This window comes from Oncorhynchus clarkii, chromosome 5, assembly GCF_045791955.1.
Source record: "Oncorhynchus clarkii lewisi isolate Uvic-CL-2024 chromosome 5, UVic_Ocla_1.0, whole genome shotgun sequence".
NCBI classification, from domain to species: Eukaryota; Metazoa; Chordata; class Actinopteri; order Salmoniformes; family Salmonidae; genus Oncorhynchus; species Oncorhynchus clarkii.
In genome coordinates, this window is record NC_092151.1 from 57,567,529 (window position 1) to 57,589,946 (window position 22,418).

Genomic DNA, 22,418 nt, shown 5'->3' on the forward strand with positions numbered 1-22,418 from the left:
AAAGGAACATTGTTCTCCAGGATATGCAAATTAATTTTAAAATAAGTCAAAAGTTTTTCCACAGATAACATTACATGTCTAATGATGTTGACAAGAAGTTGATATTCTGCCATGATTGTTGCTTTTTCCAATAGCTTCAAAATGACCCCAAGTTGGTCATCGATGCATGTCAAATATGTTGGTAGCTTGAGGGTTAAGCTTTCTGGATGAAGGCTTGAAAGATATTTACAAACTGTTCATACAAAACAATGAACCTCAATTTGTTAGCATTGGGTTTATTTATCAATACATAGGGAGTTATTTAACACAGTATTGTAGAATCACACTGACAATATATATATATATATTTAAATCGTTCAATTCATGAAATACAGTTCAGCAACTGATGTTTTTGAAAGACCATTCAAGTTAATCAGGGAAGCTGGTACTTATATTGTAACAAAATATTTCAAAACATGACTGTTGGTTTCAGTACAAACGCGTGTCTAGTTTCTTCTGTGCCCCAGTACAGGCAGGGGGCTTACCTCCCCGTGGACAAATATGGGTGGTCATTAAATTTTAGCTCAGCCCATGACCAAGTACATGTTGACCACAGTTTATGACTTTAAATGTAATTCATATTAAACCTCAAACAAGGACCAGTAACCCCCCTGCCACTCACCTTGTACATTTTGCAGACCAAGTTGAAAAGCGAAGATATTGCTTTGTCCTGAAAGTCATCTGTGTATTCCTGCAAAGCAGCAAAGGAGGAGGAAGTGGAATGTCAATGTACAGGCTTGACATCGGCACTGTGTTTAATTGCATGACCGGCTGGCTATACACTTAAGAGTTTTAAGTAGCACTGTATCCTGTCAAAAAAACATTACTCGGTAACCCCATTGTTGATAAACAGTAGATACTCACCCCTGGTTGTACTATAGCCATGTTATCTACATTGTGCACCTAGTTTCAGTCCCGGCACGGTCTTCTTACCCCATTAATAGTCACCCAGGGGACGTGTGTTTTGGCCGGACTGAGAGCTTTGGTCTTCAGGGCGTTCTCATGCATCAGTTTGAAGCCGAGCTCTCCCTACTCACAGGACGTTACACTGTCCCACATCATGGAGGGGACGTGCAGCTGTAAGCACTAGAGGAGAACAGAATGCAACCAGAGCCCTTGATGTAAACAAGTGCACAAATGCATTTTGAATGACGAAAAATGCAACAGCTAAAACATGAAGTTAAAAACAGTACAATACTCACAGGTTGGGCAGCATCAAGAACGTTAGCTGCAGATTCCATGCAGTAAATTACTTGGAATGCTGAGTACCGACCCACTGAATGTAGAAAACATGCCTAAGCGGAAGGTATGAAATCATGAATGAACAATATTTCAGGTTACAAGCAGTTTTCCATTTGATTGGCAGGCACACCTCAATTATGTTACCATGACACTCTGGTTCTCCATGTTGACAGGTGAAGGGAGAATTCCCTGAGGGAAGCTCCCGTGAAAGAACACCAGGAATAAGACTGAACTTCACTTTTTAAAATGTGCCCTACTGAACCTGACCCAGTGCTCTCCACTTCGAGAAGAGGCCTACCTGTGCATTTCCGTAGGGCACCAATTTGACGTCCACGATGTCGTGGAGCATGGCCCAGGTGGGGAAGAGCTGCTGGGGGAGGAAGGCCCTGCAGCCTGGACACAGGCTCTCATAGTACAGGGTCACCTCCACTCGGGGTACCGCCAAGTTGGGCCTGGTGGCATTGAGCTCTAGTAATGGAGCTTGTCAAGTAATGGAGTAATGGAGCTTGTCAACTAGCCCCCCCCCATTGGTGATTCGTTGAGAGCCCAGCAGGACTATACCACAGCATTTTATAGCAAAGTCCCTCCTCCTGGATGTTCATGGCAAACAGATGTATGGAATGGGTCACAAGGATAAAATGTGTATGAAAGATACTAATAATTGACAGCAAACAGTACATGCTGTAAAAACTGTGTAATGTGTCAATGTGTGAAAACCAGAGTCTGGCCCCCAGCTCCATATTGCAGGAGAATGTCTTAATGCTTGGTGATATTACACACAAAAAGGACATTTGATTTAGTAGAAAATGACACTTTAATCATTCAACTGCGACAGATGAAATACTTCAAGCCAGAATCAAGAGAAAAAAAAATCTTGAATAGATTTGATAAAACAAACCTAAACTGAGCCCAGCAGTTGTCATTATAATAATGTCTCAGTGCAGTTATTCAAACTTGATGATCATCCTTGATGACCCATTCACAAGCCGGTTTGGGCTTCGACTTTCCTTGGGATTTCTTGAAAGTAGAGCAGAAGAAAAAGACAAATACAGGTGCAAACGTCATGTTGCTTACAGGTACTGAAGCCAAAGCCCTTCCTTGACACTTATCTCAGACAACACTCTGACCAATTTGAAAAGCCAGTGGGTTGGAGCTCCTCCCACCAATGATTACGATCATCCTCAGGATGTGCTAACGAGATGGATTTTTGTGACCACTTGAGAAGCCAAACTCTCTCATTGGACATCCCACAGCAATTACAACAGCCATATCATCTCTTCAACCACTTCTCTTTACGTAGAGACAAATTGGTTGGCAAAACAAACAGAAGAACAAACGTAAAACTTAGGCCAGAGTAAAAGCCTTCTTAATTGATTGATTAATTATCTAATAGATAATTAATAACATACATACAGTCACAACATCAAAGCAGTACCTAAATAAAGCAGTCCATCATCAGTAGTGACTAACTTCACAGAAAATTGCCAAGACAACAGTGAGGAACATCATAGACCATCTGACCACATTTTGACAGTAGATATCACAATTCTCCCAACGTTTACACTCAATTGCCTTCTGAGCAAGGGATTACTTTTCTCAGAAAACTGTCGGTAAAAATGTCAACAAAAAGGTATTTTGACAACTATACTCTTTTTAATAAATGGTTAATTTAGTCCTATACAAAACTACCAGTCTAACAAATACAACATGAAAACATACCATTGTTTATGTGCAGCCAGAAAGTAATGCAATAACAATTTTACAAAGTTGGACTAATGTTGCTTACAGTCAATTTTAAAGTGCATTTTGCAATGTTTTGGGGGGGGTTTCCATGTTTCAAAGTACTTAACTCCAACCTATGTCAAGGTTGTATAAATTACAGTTTCACAAATGCAGAAGTTAAAAACCAAGCAGTCTTAAAAACATTTGAAAGTCAAGATACAACAAACACTACGACAGAATTTCATTCTAGATATGCTTTTGAGCAGACAAATAGATCGTTAGAAAACAGTCTTTTTAATCTATTTGCTTATTTAGAGATTGTAAACACATTAAATGTAAATGTAAAGAAGATCCAAAAAAATCATATTAGCTTCTTCAATGAAATCTGTTCAGGTTATGATGAACAAATAACAAAAACACTGAAACACAGACGGGTTTAACGGCCTTTCATAAAAACCCATTTCAAACAGACCCTTAAAAGTGCCTCTTCAATGATGCCATCCTTGTCTTACAATGAATGAGATGTCCACGATGAGGAGTGTTCCTGACCCATCATAGCCGGTTATTGTAAATAAATAAATGAGCATGTTCAAGTCCAATTGTAATAAAACTCCTGAAACATATTAATGTCTTTGTGGTGCATTTACAGTTCCAGATGATAAATATTGGCAAGGCAACCTCCTGACTCAAACCTCAAACATTTACCCACTCACACACTTTCTCTCACAAGCTGAAGAAGCGTTTGGTGTTTTATGCTGCACTGTCATAACAGTCTGTGGGGCAATCAATGGACGATAGTCATAATCTCCAATATGGGCCCAAGCACACAGAAAAGGCCAGGGGAGATATATAACAATTCCTCTGAGCCTGGCTCACGTTGAAAAGACTGTCTACACGTTGGAGAACAAGCATGGTCTTACACTGCAAGTGCAATTTCAAAATCAACCGGAAACTTTTGGGGGATTGCTCTCTCTATTTACATACAGTACTCTCTCACATGCCCCCCCCAAAAAATGCAATCTCACAGTTTTCAAAGATCCTTTGACCTGAAGGGTAGCCTAACTGAGCAGGACTCTGGCTGAAATGCTATGTTCAGTAAATAGTACACAGACTATTCATCTGTCATCTCTCTCCAAAGAGACCTTTTCTCCTAACTACCAGATACACATAAGAAACAGGTTTACCAGATTAACATAACACACAAAACAAACGATGTTGACCGTTATAAAACGTACATTTTCACCAATCCCAACATGCTGGGCAATTGAATCACTCCTAATAGTGAGCAATAAAATGCACCAATGCAATGTCATCATACTATACAAGACATCGTCCACTTCTAGCACCAATAACCACGTCACCCCTGCTTCTGGTTAGGTTAGAAACATGATAATAATACCATACAAGATCTCTAAATCAAGTGAGATTCTTGCGTGCAAAAGCTAATGATTTATGACCTTCTGTGTCACTGCCGTTGGATTTCTACCTCAATACCTCCTCTAGTCTTGTTTAAAGTTCTGATTCATACACAACAAATGTGAGGGTTATCAATGTCGATAACGAGGCGTCATCAAGTGGTCTCCGAACTCGCTGCATAGTACTAATCAGTTTGTCAAAGTAGTTTGTTCGAAATCTAACAAGAATATCTTGTGTATGTTAGCATCACAAAACAGATTTGGAAGCTTGTGTCCTGAGAAATAAGTGCATTCATAAAGTGTGTCAGGTAAGGTCCAATTAAGGAAAATGCGTTTTGAATCATTGAAATAGGCTACTTATACCTTAACGAGAGACTGACAAATACCTCAGTTCATACAGCATACATAACCTAATGTCAACAGAAAGCAACTCATCCCCCGACGAGATTTACCAATGATCGACTCGAAAAATGTGAACATAAATCCATTTTCAACATGGACAATTCCAACACCACCATCATACACACACTAATGCAGGGGTGGGCAAGTTTCGTCTTCATAGTGCCTTTCCTTTAAATCAGCAACTGATTGAGACCTGGGAAACCAGAAGTGTGCACTCTGAGCAGGCAGTGGCAGTAGTGCCAGGTACAACTCTGAGGGAGTTGCCCATCTGCTCTAAGGCCATCAATAGTGAGGTCCGTTTCAGATTTCCAGTTTCACACACAGTGCTGTACAAAACACTTGGCATCTGATTGGGGCCAGGCATCCACACGGACTCTGATTTACAGAGAAATAATGGAAGACAGAGGATTAGAACAGAAGGCACTTTCACCACCAAGTGTTCCACCATGTTCTACTGTGAAAGGGCACATAGCATGAAAGGTTACATAGAGAGCAGATAGAATGCTTTCTTTGTGTATGTGTGCTACCCAACACTGTGGATTTTGTGTTTGTATTAATATGTACTTGAAGTAAAGAAATAAAACATTGACAGTTAATAATTACTGTTCTCCCTCAATTAGCCACAAAATCCCTAGTTTGAAAACAACTGTTTTTCTGGAAGCTGTGCTGCGCCATTTTCCCCAAAATCCCCCCCCTCCTGTGCAAGCCCCCTAGTAATTTGAGTTCAACCAATGAGCTTCAGCCCCTCGCCATGTCAGTAACAGCTAGCATGTTGCAAATGAGCAAGACAGAAAGGAATGAAGTGGTGCACATAGACGTAGTACGCAATTTTGGCTTGTGAGCGCTTTTCAGAACTACTGGCTAAAAAGTAGTCAAAAGTACAGGAGAATCCCTTTAAGCATTTTACCACAGTGGACAATGTGAGCAAGGATTAATGTAAACAGAAAAGCGCTGGCAGGTCTTTTTGTTCTCCATGTCTTGAATATCAAACCCTCTCGCAAAAAAGCCCCTCTTTAACTGTAGAAAAAAGTAACAGAAAAATAAAGAAATACATTTCAAAGTCGATTTCAAAAGAATCTACAGCAATTACTTTTAGAGATTGAAATATGTTTCTCCAAAAAACGGTGTAGAGTTGTAGAGATTTAACAAAAATAGAACAAGTGAATGTGCTCTTCCATGTCAAAATCCACTCCGCCCTCCCCCTCCTCTCAAACCCAACGCGCAGAAAGCTGTTTGCTTTTTTGTTTTCTTGTATGGGAAAAGTGAGGGTTTGTGGTCTTTGTGAGTTCTGTGTGTTTCCTCTGTGTGTGCCAGGCCCTGTCCGGGTTATCTTGCGTCTCATCTGGGTTGCCGCTGGGTTAGGACAGGACATGCCAGAGTTACATTCAGCAAGTCATTGTGCTGGACCAGGGAGGTGTGTCTATAGTGAAGCACCAGCTCTCTCAGGGAGCTGTACAGGTCGTAGGGCTCGGCAAAGCCGTAGCCCGTGGAGGTCTTGAATATCACACAGTGCTTGATGTCCCCGTCCACACTGCATGTACAGATATGTGAAGTCAAGAACAGAACCTTTAGTTAGCCGACAACACAGCAGTAAAAGTGATATTTCACCCCAAAACCACAGTTTGTCAAATGTTTTTCAAGACCTCAGAAGTGGACTACTATCAAGATCTACACGCCATAAACGTTCCTGCTACAGTGGTTCCTTACGCTGCGACGTGTTTCTGGTAGATGGTGGCAGATTGTGGTAAATTGCCTCGTTCTGTCATTGCGCCACACTATCACAAGGGGGAGGTAGAACGCTGGCTATGCTTTTGGTTTCTCTCCCTCCTCCCGCAAAAATAATTGCTTTATTTACCACAGTGTTTTCCAGACCTGAGCTATTTATTAATTTACTTATGAACTGTACTGGTTTATTTAGGCAACTAAATGTATGTTTAGGTTAGGCATATTTTGTAGGCTATTTGGCAGCGCAAAGCTTTTAGCAGCACTCATTCGCGGCTTTGGATCAAAATAAATAAATACCAATACCATGTTCTGCAATCCCATAGGTCTGGACGAGCTGAATCAGTTGTGTTACTGCTTGCTGGAACAAAAGCCTGCACCCATAACGGCCCTTTGAGGATAAGATTGACCAACCATGTTTTTAGATGGTCCCGATATTTCCTATGCATTTGAGATTTTCAGCATCTCGGCAGGTGAGGCCGGAAAACATCTGATAAACCTGGCTAAACCCCATCCAACTGTCTAGTCATATTCCAACCTGAATCATTCTGTGTTCACTAAAGCCTTGTCCACACGGCAAGCCTTAATGCTCAAATCAGTTTTGTTTTTCAAATCTGTTTTGGAATACTGACTGTCAAACAGCAAGTTACAAGTGACCAAATTGCATTTGTGTGTGTTCATACAGCAGTCATTTGCTGACATGGCTATGCTAGATGTAATCCTAATGACGGGGTATGTGTGCAGTGGTGTAGGCTGATTGGTGGTGGTGCTCGTGCTTCCTATCACTCAGAAATGATGTATCTAGCTAAGGTGGTGACAACAATGCCTGCCATGGACGTCTCCCAGTTGCTTTGAATGTTCAAAATGATAGTGAAAGAAAACATGTCAAGCCTCAAAGGATAAGATGAACTTTCAAAACAAGTCCTTTTTGGCTAGCCACAGCAGTCAACTAGCTAGCTAGGTAGCTGTTCAGCTTTCTAGCACATTCACTAATTTGTTTGTAAACGATTAACAAGCTAGTTAGATACCACATGTTATTGTCAAACTGTCAACAGAGTAGCTAGCAAGCAACAATATATGCCAAATAACAGTCTAAAAACCACACAAGGGCAAAAAAATTAGATTTGACCGTACAGACACAAGTCGCATGGCCAGGAATCAGATTGGTATCTGATTTTAAACCACCTACGAAGGTGGTTACATATCGGATATTATTTTTGATGATATTATTTTTGATTATATATCGTATTGTTTTGGCAATATCGCAATATTATGTTTGCGCTAGTTTTCTGTACCTGCACCAAAATGCCAGTATTCTTCCTGCATAGCCTGTTCTCCATCTTCTTTTTAAATAGGGACCCAATATGTTTTCAGCACTTTTATTTCCATGACTGAGCTAAACTTGTTTTCTCATGGCTCTCTCTTGCCACTCTGCAGAAGCAATATTTTGTAACATTGAATTGCAATAAAATCACAGTATTGAATCACAATACATATAGAATTGTGAGAATCGCAATACATATCGTATCAGCACTTAACTATCATCATAATATTGTATCGTAAATTCCCAGCCCTAATATGCAAAAAAAAACAGATTTGAGTCACTTCAAACTGCCAGTGTTAACAAGGCTTTGCAGACCCTAGGTCAGGCTAACGGGACTCACACTACAGAGCAGGCGTAGGAGCCCTTCTGGGACTGGCTGTCTCGGATCAGGAAAGTGCCGTCACCCTTTCCCCTCAGCAACTCCTCGGCTTGGCTGCGCGTGATGTCACCCACGTACCAAGTGCGCTCGTCGAGGTGCGGCAGGTCTTCCTCCTCATCTACCAGAGAATACAGGCTGGGAGGTAGAGGGGAGGAACGGCTGACATGGGGAGGAAACCAGTGTCAATACGATGCACGATACGACATGATAATACGTGGTAATACATTACAACTGGCTAATGGCCACATTGGTTTCACTCACTCTTCCATGTCATTTTTGATCCCCAGCCACTCGTTAATCTTCTTCTGTCTGGTGCCCTTCTGATTGAGCCACCTGGGACGTTAACACAAGCAAACTGTTGGACTGCCATGTTCCTAAATATTGCTGTGTGTGTGTGTGTGTGTGTGTGTGTGTGTGTGTGTGTGTGTGTGTGTGTGTGTGTGTGTGTGTGTGTGTGTGTGTGTGTGTGTGTGTGTGTGTGTGTGTGTGTGTGTGTGTGTGTGTGTGTGTGTGTGTGTGTGTGTGTGTGTGTGTGTGTGTGTGTGTGGTAGAAGGGTATAACTTACACCAGGTACTGGTCTCTAATCTTTTTCAGCTGCACGAGGTCCGTTTTCAGGCTACTCATCTTCTTATCGATCTCTCGGTTGTCCATCGCATGCTCCTTCAGGTCCTGCCCTAGCTTCCTCTTCCTGTCATGGATCTCAGTCACCCGCGACTTCAGCTTATCCCAATTACTTTGGATTCTGGGAGATGGAGCGGCAACATTGTTAGGTCCCCCACTTTAAAATCCTGATCACGACCAGCTTGATAGTCAATCAGAGGGCTAGTTCAAAGCCTGTATCACAACAGGAAAATCCTAGAGCAAGCAATGTATTGTGGATACCTCTCAGTATCTTTGCTGTTTCCCTCCCTGAGGAACTGGTCAATGTTCTCCTTGCTATAGCCTTCTTGGGTCTCGCACTGCTCCTCTGAGACCTTGATGGTCTCGTTGAAGGCCTCGATGGCCGTGCGGTTCATCTGTAACTCCTGAAGTACAGGGAAAACAGACGATATTGTGCTCATTTCAAATACTATGGAGCCCAGACCCAAATGGGACAGTGAAAAACATAAGTGTTGGATATGTACCTGAGAGGTGCGAGTATACTCTTCATACAAGACGTCATATTCCCGGCTCGTCTCCTGGCAGTGTTCAGTTGTGTTCACCTTCAGTTGCTCTCCTACTGCTTCCACGCTGTCCCCTTTCACCACCTGATCCTGGAAACAACAGAGACACAAGTCACTAACTGACCACAGCACTTGAGATGTTGAGATAAAGTGCATTCAATATGGGCTCAGTGCATTTCAAATAGAGAAGGGCAGCAAGCAAACTGTTCTCACCTAAACAGAATTGTTTGGGGACATTTCAGACAAGCTTGTTCGAAGGCTACATTCCTTATCTCTTATAACATCTCTGTTTAAAAACCAAGGAGTCCCATTAAGATATGGCCCAGAAGCCAAACCAAGACTGAGTCCCTTCAGAACAGGATACAGAACACTATAATAATAATAACAGAATGAGCCTACCTGCTGATATTTGGAGATTGGGTACAGTAGCCGTGAGTCCAGCTTGGGGTTGTACTGGGCCAGCGACTCGTGGTGATAATACAGGATGAGTTCCACCACAGAAGCAAAGGTCAGCGGCTCAGAGAAGCCGTACTTGCCTCCTTGGTGGAAGATCTTGATCAGCTGGTTGTTTCCTCCTTTCCTAGAAAAGTCCCGAGACGTTGTGCAACATTACTGAGGTTCTGTGAAAGACTCTGGAAGCTATCCAAAGTGGTAAAATGCCATTGCACTTCAAATGAGTGACTAGGCAAGCTCAAACTTGGAGTGTATTTTAGGAGGGACAAAATAGTCACTTTTAGAAAGACTTCATTATTAATACTCTTACCTGAGAGTCAATGTATATTCTCCTTGCACCTTGCTTGAGGCATCTCGGACCAAGAAAGTGCCATCTGGTGTGTCTCTCATCTTGTCATTCACCTCATCTCTGGAAAAATTTATACAAATATATAGCATGATTATGTAATTAAAGATGGTTGAGTAAGACGAGTGACAATATTTTCTTCTTGAAACAGAAGATTGTGATTTCAACTGTAAATAACCAAGTGTGGATATCCATTATTTATACATTTTACCTGGAAATGTCTCCCCAGTACCACTCTGCATCAGCCATCTTGCTGCCATCCCCATTGACGACAGAAGATGCCATGGCTTTGGTTTTGGAAGGCTTGGAAGGTAGGGCTGTCAAACAAATCAATAGGTGGTGGTGTTACAAATACAGTGGGACATCCAATCAAAACCTACCCAGGAGGCAAAGATGGGTTTTTAGTGTAATAACCTTAATAAAACCAAGTATAAGTTTATTTGGTATATTTAATTGGTATTAGAATTAAAAGATGATCGAATTGCTCCTGCATTGTAATGTCATTAATGCATTTATTTTTAATAAATATTTATTTAAAGTGAATAGGCTGATGTAGTTTGTTAAGCTGTGGCCAATGGGAGAGTCTACCGCAAAAGTATGCTCAGACGGCAGAGTCGATTTCCGCGCTTATAAACCCAGGGTCATTACACTATGAAAGACGATAAAAAATAGAACAAAACCCATCTCTACCGAGTTTTGAAGGGACATACGGATTTGATTTGATAAGAGTTATTATTATTTTTTGTTAAGAAACACTTGGAGGCTGAAGCTACCGTCGCGTTGTGGAGGTATTTGACAGCTCTATGAAAGTAGACGATAAAAATAGAACAAAACCCATATCTACCGAGTTTTGAAGGGACATACGGATTTGATAAGAGTTATTATTATTTTTGTGAAGAAACACTTGGAGGCTGAAGCTACCGTCGCGTCGTGGAGGTATTTGACAGCTCGAGGTTAGCCTAGAATAGTGCGAGACCTGGAGGGAATTGCTTGTGGAAGATTAACGAGTTCATGTTTCCATGGGATATCTGTTGCTGCTAAGGAGTACTGTCGGCATTGATAGCTGTGCTTGCTGTGGATCTTGTGAGGACACCTGCTGGGAACTGCTATACTTCAGTGAGAAAATATCAACGAGTAGTGGGTAACTACAACGGTGGGGCGCTTCGGGACTTTATGTATGGCATAATGTTTTTGGAGCACCAACGCGCGACAACGACTCATTGGGGTTTATTCTTTTGATTTATTTTGATGTGGTACATTGAAAATGTGATAATACACATATTTACCCTTATGTCTGTTGCATTGATGGAGTCAATTACTGTTTCAGTTTAATTTAATGCATGGGAAAGCACATCCTTATATAACAACAAAAATCTATAATCATTCTATCTGAAGTTAATACTCTGTCATATCCTTAGCGAGTTTACAATAGGGATTCGTATTGGAGATGTCCTTCTCACCTAATACCCCATGATGTTCAGATATTCTAAGGTAATATGGTGAGAGTCACATTCGAGCCTGGTGAGGGGGTTACATTAGTGAGTGTGCTAAATTGTTGTGAGCTTGTGTGTTTACCTGATGACATCTGGTCCAGCTCCCAGGCCCTCGCCACCAGCAGCCTCTCCAGCACCTGAACCTGATGACCATCTTCTGACCTGGACGCAAATAAATACACTCATACGTAAGTAATTCAGAGTCATTCAGAGGACGGTTGCTGTTTGGGGTTTTAGGCTGGGTTTCTGTACAGCACTTTGAGATATCAGCAAGGGCTATATAAATAAATTGGATTTGATTTTGATTTGACGGTGGAAAGAGAGTTGTTCAATGCGATACGGGGGTGGCGGGGTTCATATTTTACATTAGTACCAGATGGATGGGTGCCATAATAGGACTTCAGTTACTAACATGTGGGACATTGGAAAGGTGCTGAGGGGATGTATACTCTGCTGACTATAGAGAATAGTGTTATGGAACAGACAGGTGTTATGGCTTCAATCTCTTTCTGGCTCAATCTGAGGCCCATTCCTACAGCCAGAACTCTGTAGACTGACAACAGCATGCGCTCAAGAAGATGCTGGCACTGTTAATGCATTCTCTTCCTCTCTGTGTCTGTGGGCTGGCCAGTGTGTCTCTCTCCCTCTCTCGCTGGCACAACAAAGCCCTCGTGAAAGTGGCAGAGGGACCTGCCGTATATGAAGATGGCAGGTTTTTATCCCCCTTCAAGATTAGTCTAAATTTGAGTTTAAGTAAAAACAAATATTTTGTCTGAAAGTTTTATGACCAACATAGGTACAGTATTTTGTTTAAATGTGAAACTGACCCAGTGGTGAGCAGAAGAGGGCTGAAGAGGAATGCGAGGGTGTGGGGGTCCAGGTCGTTGTGGGCCGAGCTCTGGCCGTTGTGGGCCAAGCCCTGGCCCACTCGGTCCAGGTGTCTGAGCAGGTAATGCAGGCTTGGCAGGGGCACAGCCGGAGGCTCCAGAGCCTTCAGCAAACGCCTGCCTGTCTCCCCGACGGACAACTCTTGGATACAAGAACCAGCAAAGAGATTGAGTGACAATCTTAGTGCCTTGGCTGTGAGACACAATGGTAAGTAAGCAACATTATTTTCTATCCAATGCCAAATTAACATATTTTGCTTTGCATTTCTAAGGGATTCCAAAATATACACAATTCTTTTGACAGTCCTGATAGTGTGCTTCAATGATGGCATTTAAATAGTTTTCCTTAGCTTTGTTGGCCACCAAGTAGAATATGCTCCTTGCATCAGTTCTTGACAAGATACATGAAGAAGCATGTGAGTGCTAAAGGTGCTGTTACCTTCTTCCTCTTGCAGGGTAGTCTTCAGGCTGGGATAGATAGACTTTGGGATGACGGGGGATGGCAGGTCCTGCAGGAATCCCATCAGCGCCTCTGAGAGAGCCTGGGTGTCGTACTGGCCCATCTCAGGCCCAGAGTGCTCTGTAAAAGACCACTTTAGTCGTTAATTCAGACACTGCAGAGTCCGTTTGTGTACATCGCTGGTTCTCCTGTTCTGTTGTAAGGTCTCCAGAGAGTGTTGTTGTGGTGTGGCAAGTGTTACTGGTGCGGCTAAGTGTGCTGTCTGGGAGACAGTGTCCAGACTCGTCCTACGACAGGTGACAGTGTCTGAGTGCCTAAAATAACGTCCTCCTTCTCTTCCACCGCTGCGACAGGCAGGCAGGCCAGACTGGCTGGGTGCTGTTTACTGCTCTGTCACGCCTCAGCTAGCAAACAACAGCTGTCTGAAAAGGCCTGCCTGGCTCGGCCGAAGTCTCTCTATCTGAGCAGATAGACTGTGGGGAAAGTGTCTGGCATGTGTGAGCACAAGGAGGGGAGAATCTGAGTTGTTCTATCTGTCTGTGTCATGTTAAAGGTATGTGTGGGTGGGTGGGTGGGGGGGTCTAGCTTACACCTGTTCTGTCTGCACATGCAGCAAGTCCCAGGTCACATGAACTCTAGGAACAGCCTCTCCACGTAAACAGATCTTACAAAACACACACTGTTCACTTTCTCTAGTCGAAACAAACTGTCATGCAATTATAGATATACACGTATATCAATCGGAACATGAACTCGTAGAGACAATTCTATTGCATTTAATGCAATCGTACTGCCAATTTTACTGAGTTCCTCTGAGGAAATCAGCCAATTGAAATAACTGGATTGGGCCCTAATCTATGGATTTCACATGACAGGGAATACAGATATGCATCTGTTGGTCACAGACACCTTTAAGAAAAAAAAAAAAAAGGTTAAGGTCGTGGATCAGGAAACCTCATGCAGCGCGACACCTCCTTCACATAGAGTTGATCAGGCTGTTGAATGTGGCCTGTGAAATGTTGTCCCACTCCTCTTCACTGGCTGTGTGAAGTTGCACAATGCCATACACGCTGTCTGCCATCTTCCCGGTACAGTTGAAACCGGGATTCATCCGTGAAGAGCACACTTCTTCAGCATGCCAGTGGCTATCGAAGGTGAGCATTTGCCCACCGAAGTCGGCTACGACGTTGAACTGTAGTCAGGTCAAGATCCTTGTGAGGACAACGAGCACGCAGATGAGCTTCCCTGAGACGGTTTCTGACCGTTTGTGCAGAAATTCTTCGGTTGTCTCAAGACGAACCCGCAAATGAAGAAGCCAGATGTGGAGGTCCTGGGCTGACATGGTTACACGTGTTCTGCGATTGTGAGGCCGGTTGGACGTATTGCCAAATTCTATAAAACAATGCTTATGGTAAAGAAATGAACATTCAATTATCTGGAAACAGCTCTGGTGGACATTCATGCAGTCAGCATGCCAATTGCATGCTACCTCAAAACTTGAGACATCTGTGGCCTTTTATTGTCCCCAACACAAGGTGCACTTGTGTAATGATCATGCTGTTTAATCAGCTTCTTGATGTGCCACACCTGTCAGGTGGATGGATTTTCTTGGCAAAGGAGAAATGCTCACTAACGAGGATGTAAACAAATTTGTGCACAACATTTTAGAGAAATATTATTTTTGTGAATATGGAACATTTCTGGGATCTTTTATTTCAGCTCATGAAACATGGGACCAACACTTTACATGTTGCGTTTATATTTTTGTTCAGCATATATCAACCTTTTTTTTTTACACTGTTTGGACTTAGGCGACCCGAAAAAGTATTTCAATGGGAGCACCCAAGTATTTCAACGGCAGGAAAATCCCTGGGTTGTCTTTAGAGGGGAGAACAGCAGAGCCGGGTTTCTAAACAGGCTGGCCTATTTCTCTACACTAACACAGGCTGTGTTATTGGCCCACTGTTGAAATTGAGCAAAGATAAATAGAGCATGCAGTGGATCCTCCAGGAGTGGGAGTCACAAGGGCAGCATGGTAATAACCCTCGAGTTAAGTTGGAATTGAACCTATTTAACTGAACTCAATAGGCAAGGCTATAGTATGAACAGCAGCACAGATCACTGAAGTCACAGGGTTGGGAGTAAATCCCTTTTTATCCCATTTGAATGGATGACTCTATCCGAACATGGCAACAAACTATACCAACTTGTGTAGCTCAACAAAAGATGAATGTAAGAACAGCGCATGCATGCGCAGACATAAGGTGTAAGAGAGGAAGTGGGTCTTACCGACATTCAGGCTCTGTCTCTGTCTCTGACTGCCAACAGCCAAGGAGCCAGGTGGCCTATTCAGAGTCTCACACTCCAAACCTGCATGAGTTTCTCTCTCACACACACACACACACACACACACAAGTTAACTCACCCTTCTGAAATAGTCTCTTCTCTCCTGGCATGCCTGGATTAGTGGGTCAGTAACACATATATAAACATCCAAAATACATCACCCGGAGCTAAAAACACATGGGCGAGACGCTAACTGGAACACGGCGCGTTTCAACGCTAACCTGGCCTTTGACATGCTACCCAGAGGCCAAGGAGACCCTTTTAGGAGTGCTAAGTCTGAAGGGTCTAAGACCAGATGGCGGGAGGAAAGGTTGACTGGTATTCAGGAGTAGAGAGGTGTAAGCGGAAAGGTGAATTCCTATCAAATCCCAAGCGTCTCACCTAGCTGATAAACACTTTCAAAAGTCACTGTTTCTATACCATAGGGATCGAAGTCGATCATGATAAAATCTAAATAAATATATGTATACATATGTCATGTCATGCATAAAATATCCCCTACCAAAGCATTGGTTTACATGTAAGTATGGATAACTGATACATTCATGCCAAATTGAAAGCACTATGTGGCATATTTTCTGGGCAATGCTGCTATTTATCTTGGCAAATTCCCTGTACTAAAACACCCCAGAATCCAGTGTTCTGATATTACACAGCCATCTTACCTTTTCTCTCAATGGCCTCTACCAACATCCCCAAAGTGAAGGGTGGGGGGGGGACATTTTCTGGAGGAGGAAACAGCTGGACAAACTCATGAGCTGAAGTCCCTGGAAGACAAATAGGATTTTAGCATTTTTTTTGCCATTATTTTACCAGGTAAGTTGACTGAGAACACATTCTCATTTACAGGAACAACCTGTGGGATAGTTACAGGTGAGAGGTGAGGGATGAATGAGCTATTTGTAAGCTGGGATGATTAGGTGGCCATGATGGTATGAGGGATAGATTTGGAATCTAGCCACAACACCAGGGTTAACACCCCTACAATAAGTGCCATGGGATCTTTAGTGACCACAAAGAGTCAGGACACCAATTTAACGTCCCCTCCAAAAGACCGCATCCTACACAGGGCAATGTCCCCAATCACTGCCCTGGGACATTGGAATATTTTTTGGACCAACCCTCTCCCTTGTAACTATTCCCCAGGTTGTTGCTGCAAATGAGAACGTGTTCTCAGTCAACTTACCTGGTAAAATAACGGATAAATAAAAATAAATGCTGCTGGATAGGCCTTGATGTTGTTTAAAATCAATGAAAACTACTACACCGTAGCGCTTGATGGTTTTTGCGACTGCACTTGAAGAAACTTACAATGTTCTTGAAGTTTTACGGATTGACTGTTCTTCATGTCTTAAAGCAATGATGGACTTTCGTTTCTCTTTGCTTATTTGAGCTGTTCTTGACATAATATGGACTTGGTCTTTTACCAAACAGGGCTATCTTTTATATACCACCCCTACCTTGTCACAACACAACTGATTGGCTCAAATGCATTAAGAAGGAAAGAAATTCCATTAATGGACTTTTAACAAGGCACACCTGTTAATTGCATTCCAGGTGACTACCTCATAAAGCTGGTTGAGAATGTGCAAAGCTGTCATCAAGGCAAAGGGTGGCTACATTCAAGAATCTCAAATATAAAATATATTTTAATTTGTTTAACACTTTTTTGGTTACTACATTATTCCATATGTGTTATTTCACAGTGTTGATGTCTTCACTATTATTTTACAGTGTAGAAAATAGTAAAAATAAAGAAAAACCGTTGAATGAGTAAGTGTGTCTGAACTTTTGACTGGAACTGTATGTATTTTAATCTAGCCTATTATAGGCCTATAATAAACTCTTCAATGAAGATGCGCTTATTATCCCAAATGGCCTTATATTGCATAGCCTATTTGAAGGTCAGTTGGCAATATAATAAGCTATAATAAGTTGTTCCCTGTTACAAATGGTAACAGGAGCCCTGCTTGCCCTAAACAGTACAGCATTGTATCAGCCCCTTCAAAACTCCCTAATTCTTCATAACATCCCTCACACAGGTCCACTGACGTCGGCATTTGCCTACATATTCAATCTTAAGTATTTGCTTTTCAAAATCTAATATTCCCATCACTTTTTCTGATTGTTTTCTCATAACTCATCAGGCCTACTAAAGTGGTTCAGACCAATCCACTGCTCATAACCTATATCAATCAGCATTGTGCCAGGTTTATCTTAGTAGGCTATAGTTTGTGAACTTTATAATGTAAAATTCTGTATTTTGTTTATACCATGAATATATCAATTGACATCAATTAATTTTTGTAAAACAACTAGTACAACATAAGCTGCTGTAAATAGGCAACCTACGTTATTGTCCTTCATCAGCCAGTAAATACTTTAGGATCAGAAAGAGCGAGCTGCAAAGCGACAGTCACCTGCTCCTGCCACAAGCCTTGCCCCTGTCCAATGGATAGAGAGGGACAGAAGAGGCAACATAATTCCCCAGAGACCTGGACTAAGAAGGCCTCAAGCCATGGTAAGTGTTATGTGTCCTTTTAGTTGTGTGTTTGTTTACACATGTAAAGTCTAACCATTTTTTTGTAAATAGATAACATATGCCAGTCCTGGCTGCCTCATGTTAATTCTATATTATTGTCAGCAAAAGTCTCAGCGGAGGACATGGACCTTCCCGGAACAGGTGACCATATTGCAGCTAATGGCTGGGGCGAATACTGCCTTAAATAGAGCTTAACCCTGGGGCATCTGACCCTAAAACAGTGTTTCCCAACCCTTTCCACTGGCCCCCCCAGAAGTTTCACATTTTTGTTTTAACCCTAAATTGCCAAATTTTATTTGTCACATACACATGGTTAGCAGATGTTAATGCGAGTGTAGCGAAATGCTTGTGCTTCTAGTTCCGACAATGCAGTAATAACCAACAAGTAATCTAACTAACAATTCCAAAACTACTGTCTTGTACACAGTGTGAGGGGATAAAGAATATGTACATAAGGATATATGAATGAGTGATGGTACAGAGCAGCATAGGCAGATACAGTAGATGGTATCGAGTACAGTATATACATATGAGATGAGTATGTAAACAAAGTGGCATAGTTAAAGTGGCTAGTGATACATGTATTACATAAGGATACAGTCGATGATATAGAGTACAGTATATACGTATGCATATGAGATGAATAATGTAGGGTAAGTAACATTATATAAGGTAGCATTGTTTAAAGTGGCTAGTGATATATTTACATCATTTCCCATCAATTCCCATTATTAAAGTGGCTGGAGTTGAGTCAGTGTCAGTGTGTTGGCAGCAGCCACTCAATGTTAGTGGTGGCTGTTTAACAGTCTGATAGCCTTGAGATAGAAGCTGTTTTTCAGTCTCTCGGTCCCAGCTTTGATGCACCTGTACTGACCTCGCCTTCTGGATGATAGCGGGGTGAACAGGCAGTGGCTCGGGTGGTTGATGTCCTTGATGATCTTTATGGCCTTCCTGTGACATCGGGTGGTGTAGGTGTCCTGGAGGGCAGGTAGTTTGCCCCCGGTGATGCGTTGTGCAGACCTCACTACCCTCTGGAGAGCCTTACGGTTGAGGGCGGAGCAGTTGCCGTACCAGGCGGTGATACAGCCCGCCAGGATGCTCTCGATTGTGCATCTGTAGAAGTTTGTGAGTGCTTTTGGTGACAAGCCGAATTTCTTCAGCCTCCTGAGGTTGAAGAGGCGCTGCTGCGCCTTCTTCACAATGCTGTCTGTGTGAGTGGACCAATTCAGTTTGTCTGTGATGTGTATGCAGAGGAACTTAAAACTTGCTACCCTCTCCACTACTGTTCCATCGATGTGGATATGGGGGTGTTCCCTCTGCTGTTTCCTGAAGTCCACAATCATCTCCTTAGTTTTGTTCATGGTAGGCATGAAGCCAGGTCGCTTGACCCTGAGGAAATCACACTACACACAACAACCCCCAAAAAGAGTAAGGGCCTCATCAAGGCTATCGTCGTTCAATTGTCAGGCAGCATGACTACCTTGTTAGGACATTTATAACCACTACTAAATGCTGTTGCAATATACTGACCAATTTTTTGCTGACTCACTGGCTTTCATTTCAATACAAAGTAGTGCTATAAAACTTTAAAATCTTCAGACCGATTGACTGTAACCTAAGCCTCTGTCTTGCAGGCATGAACTCTTAGGTTGCATGTATTGAAAATAGATTCAAAATGTTATATTACTCTCAAAATAAGAAGAACCACTGCTAATGTACATTAAAACCACATAGTTATGCACATGTAATTTAATGACATATCTAATATAATGATGTACAGGACATGTATATCATCATTTCATGAAATATCTGCCAGAGTGGATTCTCATCTCATCACCCAATCAACACAGGTATAAGTTGCGTTGATGAAGAAATATAACACCATTTTAATTTAATAGTTTCCAGTACCAGTACCCATCCTCCTACAGTACCATGCTCCTGCACCTATCCCCACAAGATTCAGGTACAGAATGCTAGAATGCTAAACAAATACCATGCTAACTTTAACATGTTTTTAATACAGCCAAGCTATTCTGTTCATGAGTTCTGTCATAATTTTGTATTTTGTACATCTCCACAAGACTCCCTGATGCAGGACCTACAGGAGCTGATGGGGAGTTTCATGGGGCCAGATTGTCACGTAACCCCAAAGGTGACTTGGGCAGAGAGGCAGACACAAGTTGGGGGAAAGGATTGAGGCAATGGTGGACAGCATGCTCTCTGCTGAAGGTACTGTGTTGGGCCAGTGTCAGTATTGAAACAGTGAGGATAGCCTGTCCAGGCATCGTCTCTGTGCCGCATGTGACATAGCCACCCATAGCACCAAGGTTTTGCACAACAGGAGTCTCTGTTTGAAGGGTTTTATTGCCCCTTGTCCCCAACCACCGTAATCCATCAGGATGATGCGTGATGCACGGTGTATGTTGATTGTTTTGGTGTTTCAAATGAAATCTGATAGCACCTCCTGCAATACACACTTTTTAGTCAAGCTGCACACTTTCTGAGTTTAACTGATGATGCTACGGTGATGTAATGTTAATATTTTGTATCTTACACGACTGTAATAACAATCTTTATGTTGATTGGTTAGGCACACGGTAGTACATTATTAGAATAGCTGACTGAAGATGAAGGGTTTTTTTTGATGGGGAGGGGGGGGGGGGGGTTGTGCTTTCATAATATATATTTGTTTGATCTGCTTTCTCATTCTTGTTCATCTATTTCTACATGTCTGATCTTCTGTGTGCATCCCTGGCTCAGCTTTTAATTATTCTATTAGTCATCTTGATGTAGGAAAACTATATACATTAAAGTCTAATATTTTAGTGTGATTCACTTGACAATTGAATTTTTTCAGAATGTCAAAAGGAAAGAGACGACCAGCCTCCTTGAAGAAAAGCGGGCAGAGCTGGACATCAACCACGCTGTGCTTCAGGAGTGGGTTGCTGAGGTCCAGCAGTGGCCTGAAGGTACAGTGCCTTGCGAAAGTATTCGGCCCCCTTGAACTTTGCGACCTTTTGCCACATTTCAGGCTTCAAACATAAAGATATAAAACTGTATTTTTTTGTGAAGAATCAACAACAAGTGGGACACAATCATGAAGTGGAACGACATTTATTGGATATTTCAAACTTTTTTAACAAATCAAAAACTGAAAAATTGGGCGTGCAAAATTATATTAAGTTAATACTTTGTAGCGCCACCTTTTGCTGCGATTACAGCTGTAAGTCGCTTGGGGTATGTCTCTATCAGTTTTGCACATCGAGAGACTGAATTTGTTTCCCATTCCTCCTTGCAAAACAGCTCGAGCTCAGTGAGGTTGGATGGAGAGCATTTGTGAACAGCAGTTTTCAGTTCTTTCCACAGATTCTCGATTGGATTCAGGTCTGGACTTTGACTTGGCCATTCTAACACATGGATATGTTTATTTTTGAACCATTCCATTGTAGATTTTGCTTTATGTTTTGGATCATTGTCTTGTTGGAAGACAAATCTCCGTCCCAGTCTCAGGTCTTTTGCAGACTCCATCAGGTTTTCTTCCAGAATGGTCCTGTATTTGGCTCCATCCATCTTCCCATCAATTTTAACCATCTTCCCTGTCCCTGCTGAAGAAAAGCAGGCCCAAGCCATGATGCTGCCACCACCATGTTTGACAGTGGGGATGGTGTGTTCAGCTGTGTTGCTTTTACGCCAAACATAACGTTTTGCACTGTTGCCAAAAAGTTCAATTTTGGTTTCATCTGACCAGAGCACCTTCTTCCACATGTTTGGTGTGTCTCCCAGGTGGCTTGTGGCAAACTTTAAACGACACTTTTTATGGATATCTTTAAGAAATGGCTTTCTTCTTGCCACTCTTCCATAAAGGCCAGATTTGTGCAATATACCACTGATTGTTGTCCTATGGACAGAGTCTCCCACCTCAGCTGTAGATCTCTGCAGTTCATCCAGAGTGATCATGGGCCTCTTGGCTGCATCTCTGATCAGTCTTCTCCTTGTATGAGCTGAAAGTTTAGAGGGACGGCCAGGTCTTGGTAGATTTGCAGTGGTCTGATACTCCTTCCATTTCAATATCATCGCTTGCACAGTGCTCCTTGGGATGTTTAAAGCTTGGGAAATCGTTTTGTATCCAAATCCGGCTTTAAACTTCTTCACAACAGTATCTCGGACCTGCCTGGTGTGTTCCTTGTTCTTCATTATGCTCTCTGCGCTTTTAACGGACCTCTGAGACTATCACAGTGCAGGTGCATTTATACGGAGACTTGATTACACACAGGTGGATTGTATTTATCATCATTAGTCATTTAGGTCAACATTGGATCATTCAGAGATCCTCACTGAACTTCTGGAGAGAGTTTGCTGGACTGAAAGTAAAGGGGCTGAATAATTTTGCACGCCCAATTTTTCAGTTTTTGATTTGTTAAAAAAGTTTTAAATATCCAATAAATGTTGTTCCACTTCATGATTGTGTCCCACTTGTTGTTG

General features: G+C 42.2%; 1 protein-coding gene and 1 pseudogene across 1 annotated transcript; both read right to left on the reverse strand.

The window, feature by feature from the left end:
- Positions 1-468: 468 nt before the first annotated feature.
- On the reverse strand, positions 469-3,556 carry LOC139409721 (gamma-interferon-inducible lysosomal thiol reductase-like; annotated as a pseudogene).
- Positions 2,077-13,603, reverse strand: LOC139409068 (phosphatidylinositol 3-kinase regulatory subunit gamma-like). The gene is made up of 12 exons (XM_071153744.1): positions 13,028-13,603; positions 12,529-12,730; positions 11,784-11,863; positions 10,420-10,525; positions 10,173-10,271; positions 9,809-9,989; positions 9,371-9,499; positions 9,129-9,271; positions 8,812-8,988; positions 8,507-8,578; positions 8,207-8,404; positions 2,077-6,351 (listed from the first exon to the last, which is right to left on the reverse strand). Exons 1-12 carry the CDS (start codon positions 13,149-13,151, stop codon positions 6,159-6,161), a joined length of 1,704 nt encoding a protein of 567 aa, XP_071009845.1. The 5' UTR covers positions 13,152-13,603; the 3' UTR covers positions 2,077-6,158.
- Between the last annotated feature and the right edge of the window lie 8,815 nt (positions 13,604-22,418).

Excerpts from the sequence above, each read along its gene's own strand:
- LOC139409068 (XM_071153744.1), bottom strand. The coding sequence starts at position 13,151 with ATGGGCCAGTACGACACCCAGGCTCTCTCAGAGGCGCTGATGGGATTC. Across the intron at positions 9,990-10,172 it reads GAATATACATTGACTCTCAG|GAAAGGAGGAAACAACCAGC; the intron begins GTAAGAGTATTA and ends GGACTTTTCTAG. Across the intron at positions 8,989-9,128 it reads AACAGCAAAGATACTGAGAG|AATCCAAAGTAATTGGGATA; the intron begins GTATCCACAATA and ends TCCATCTCCCAG.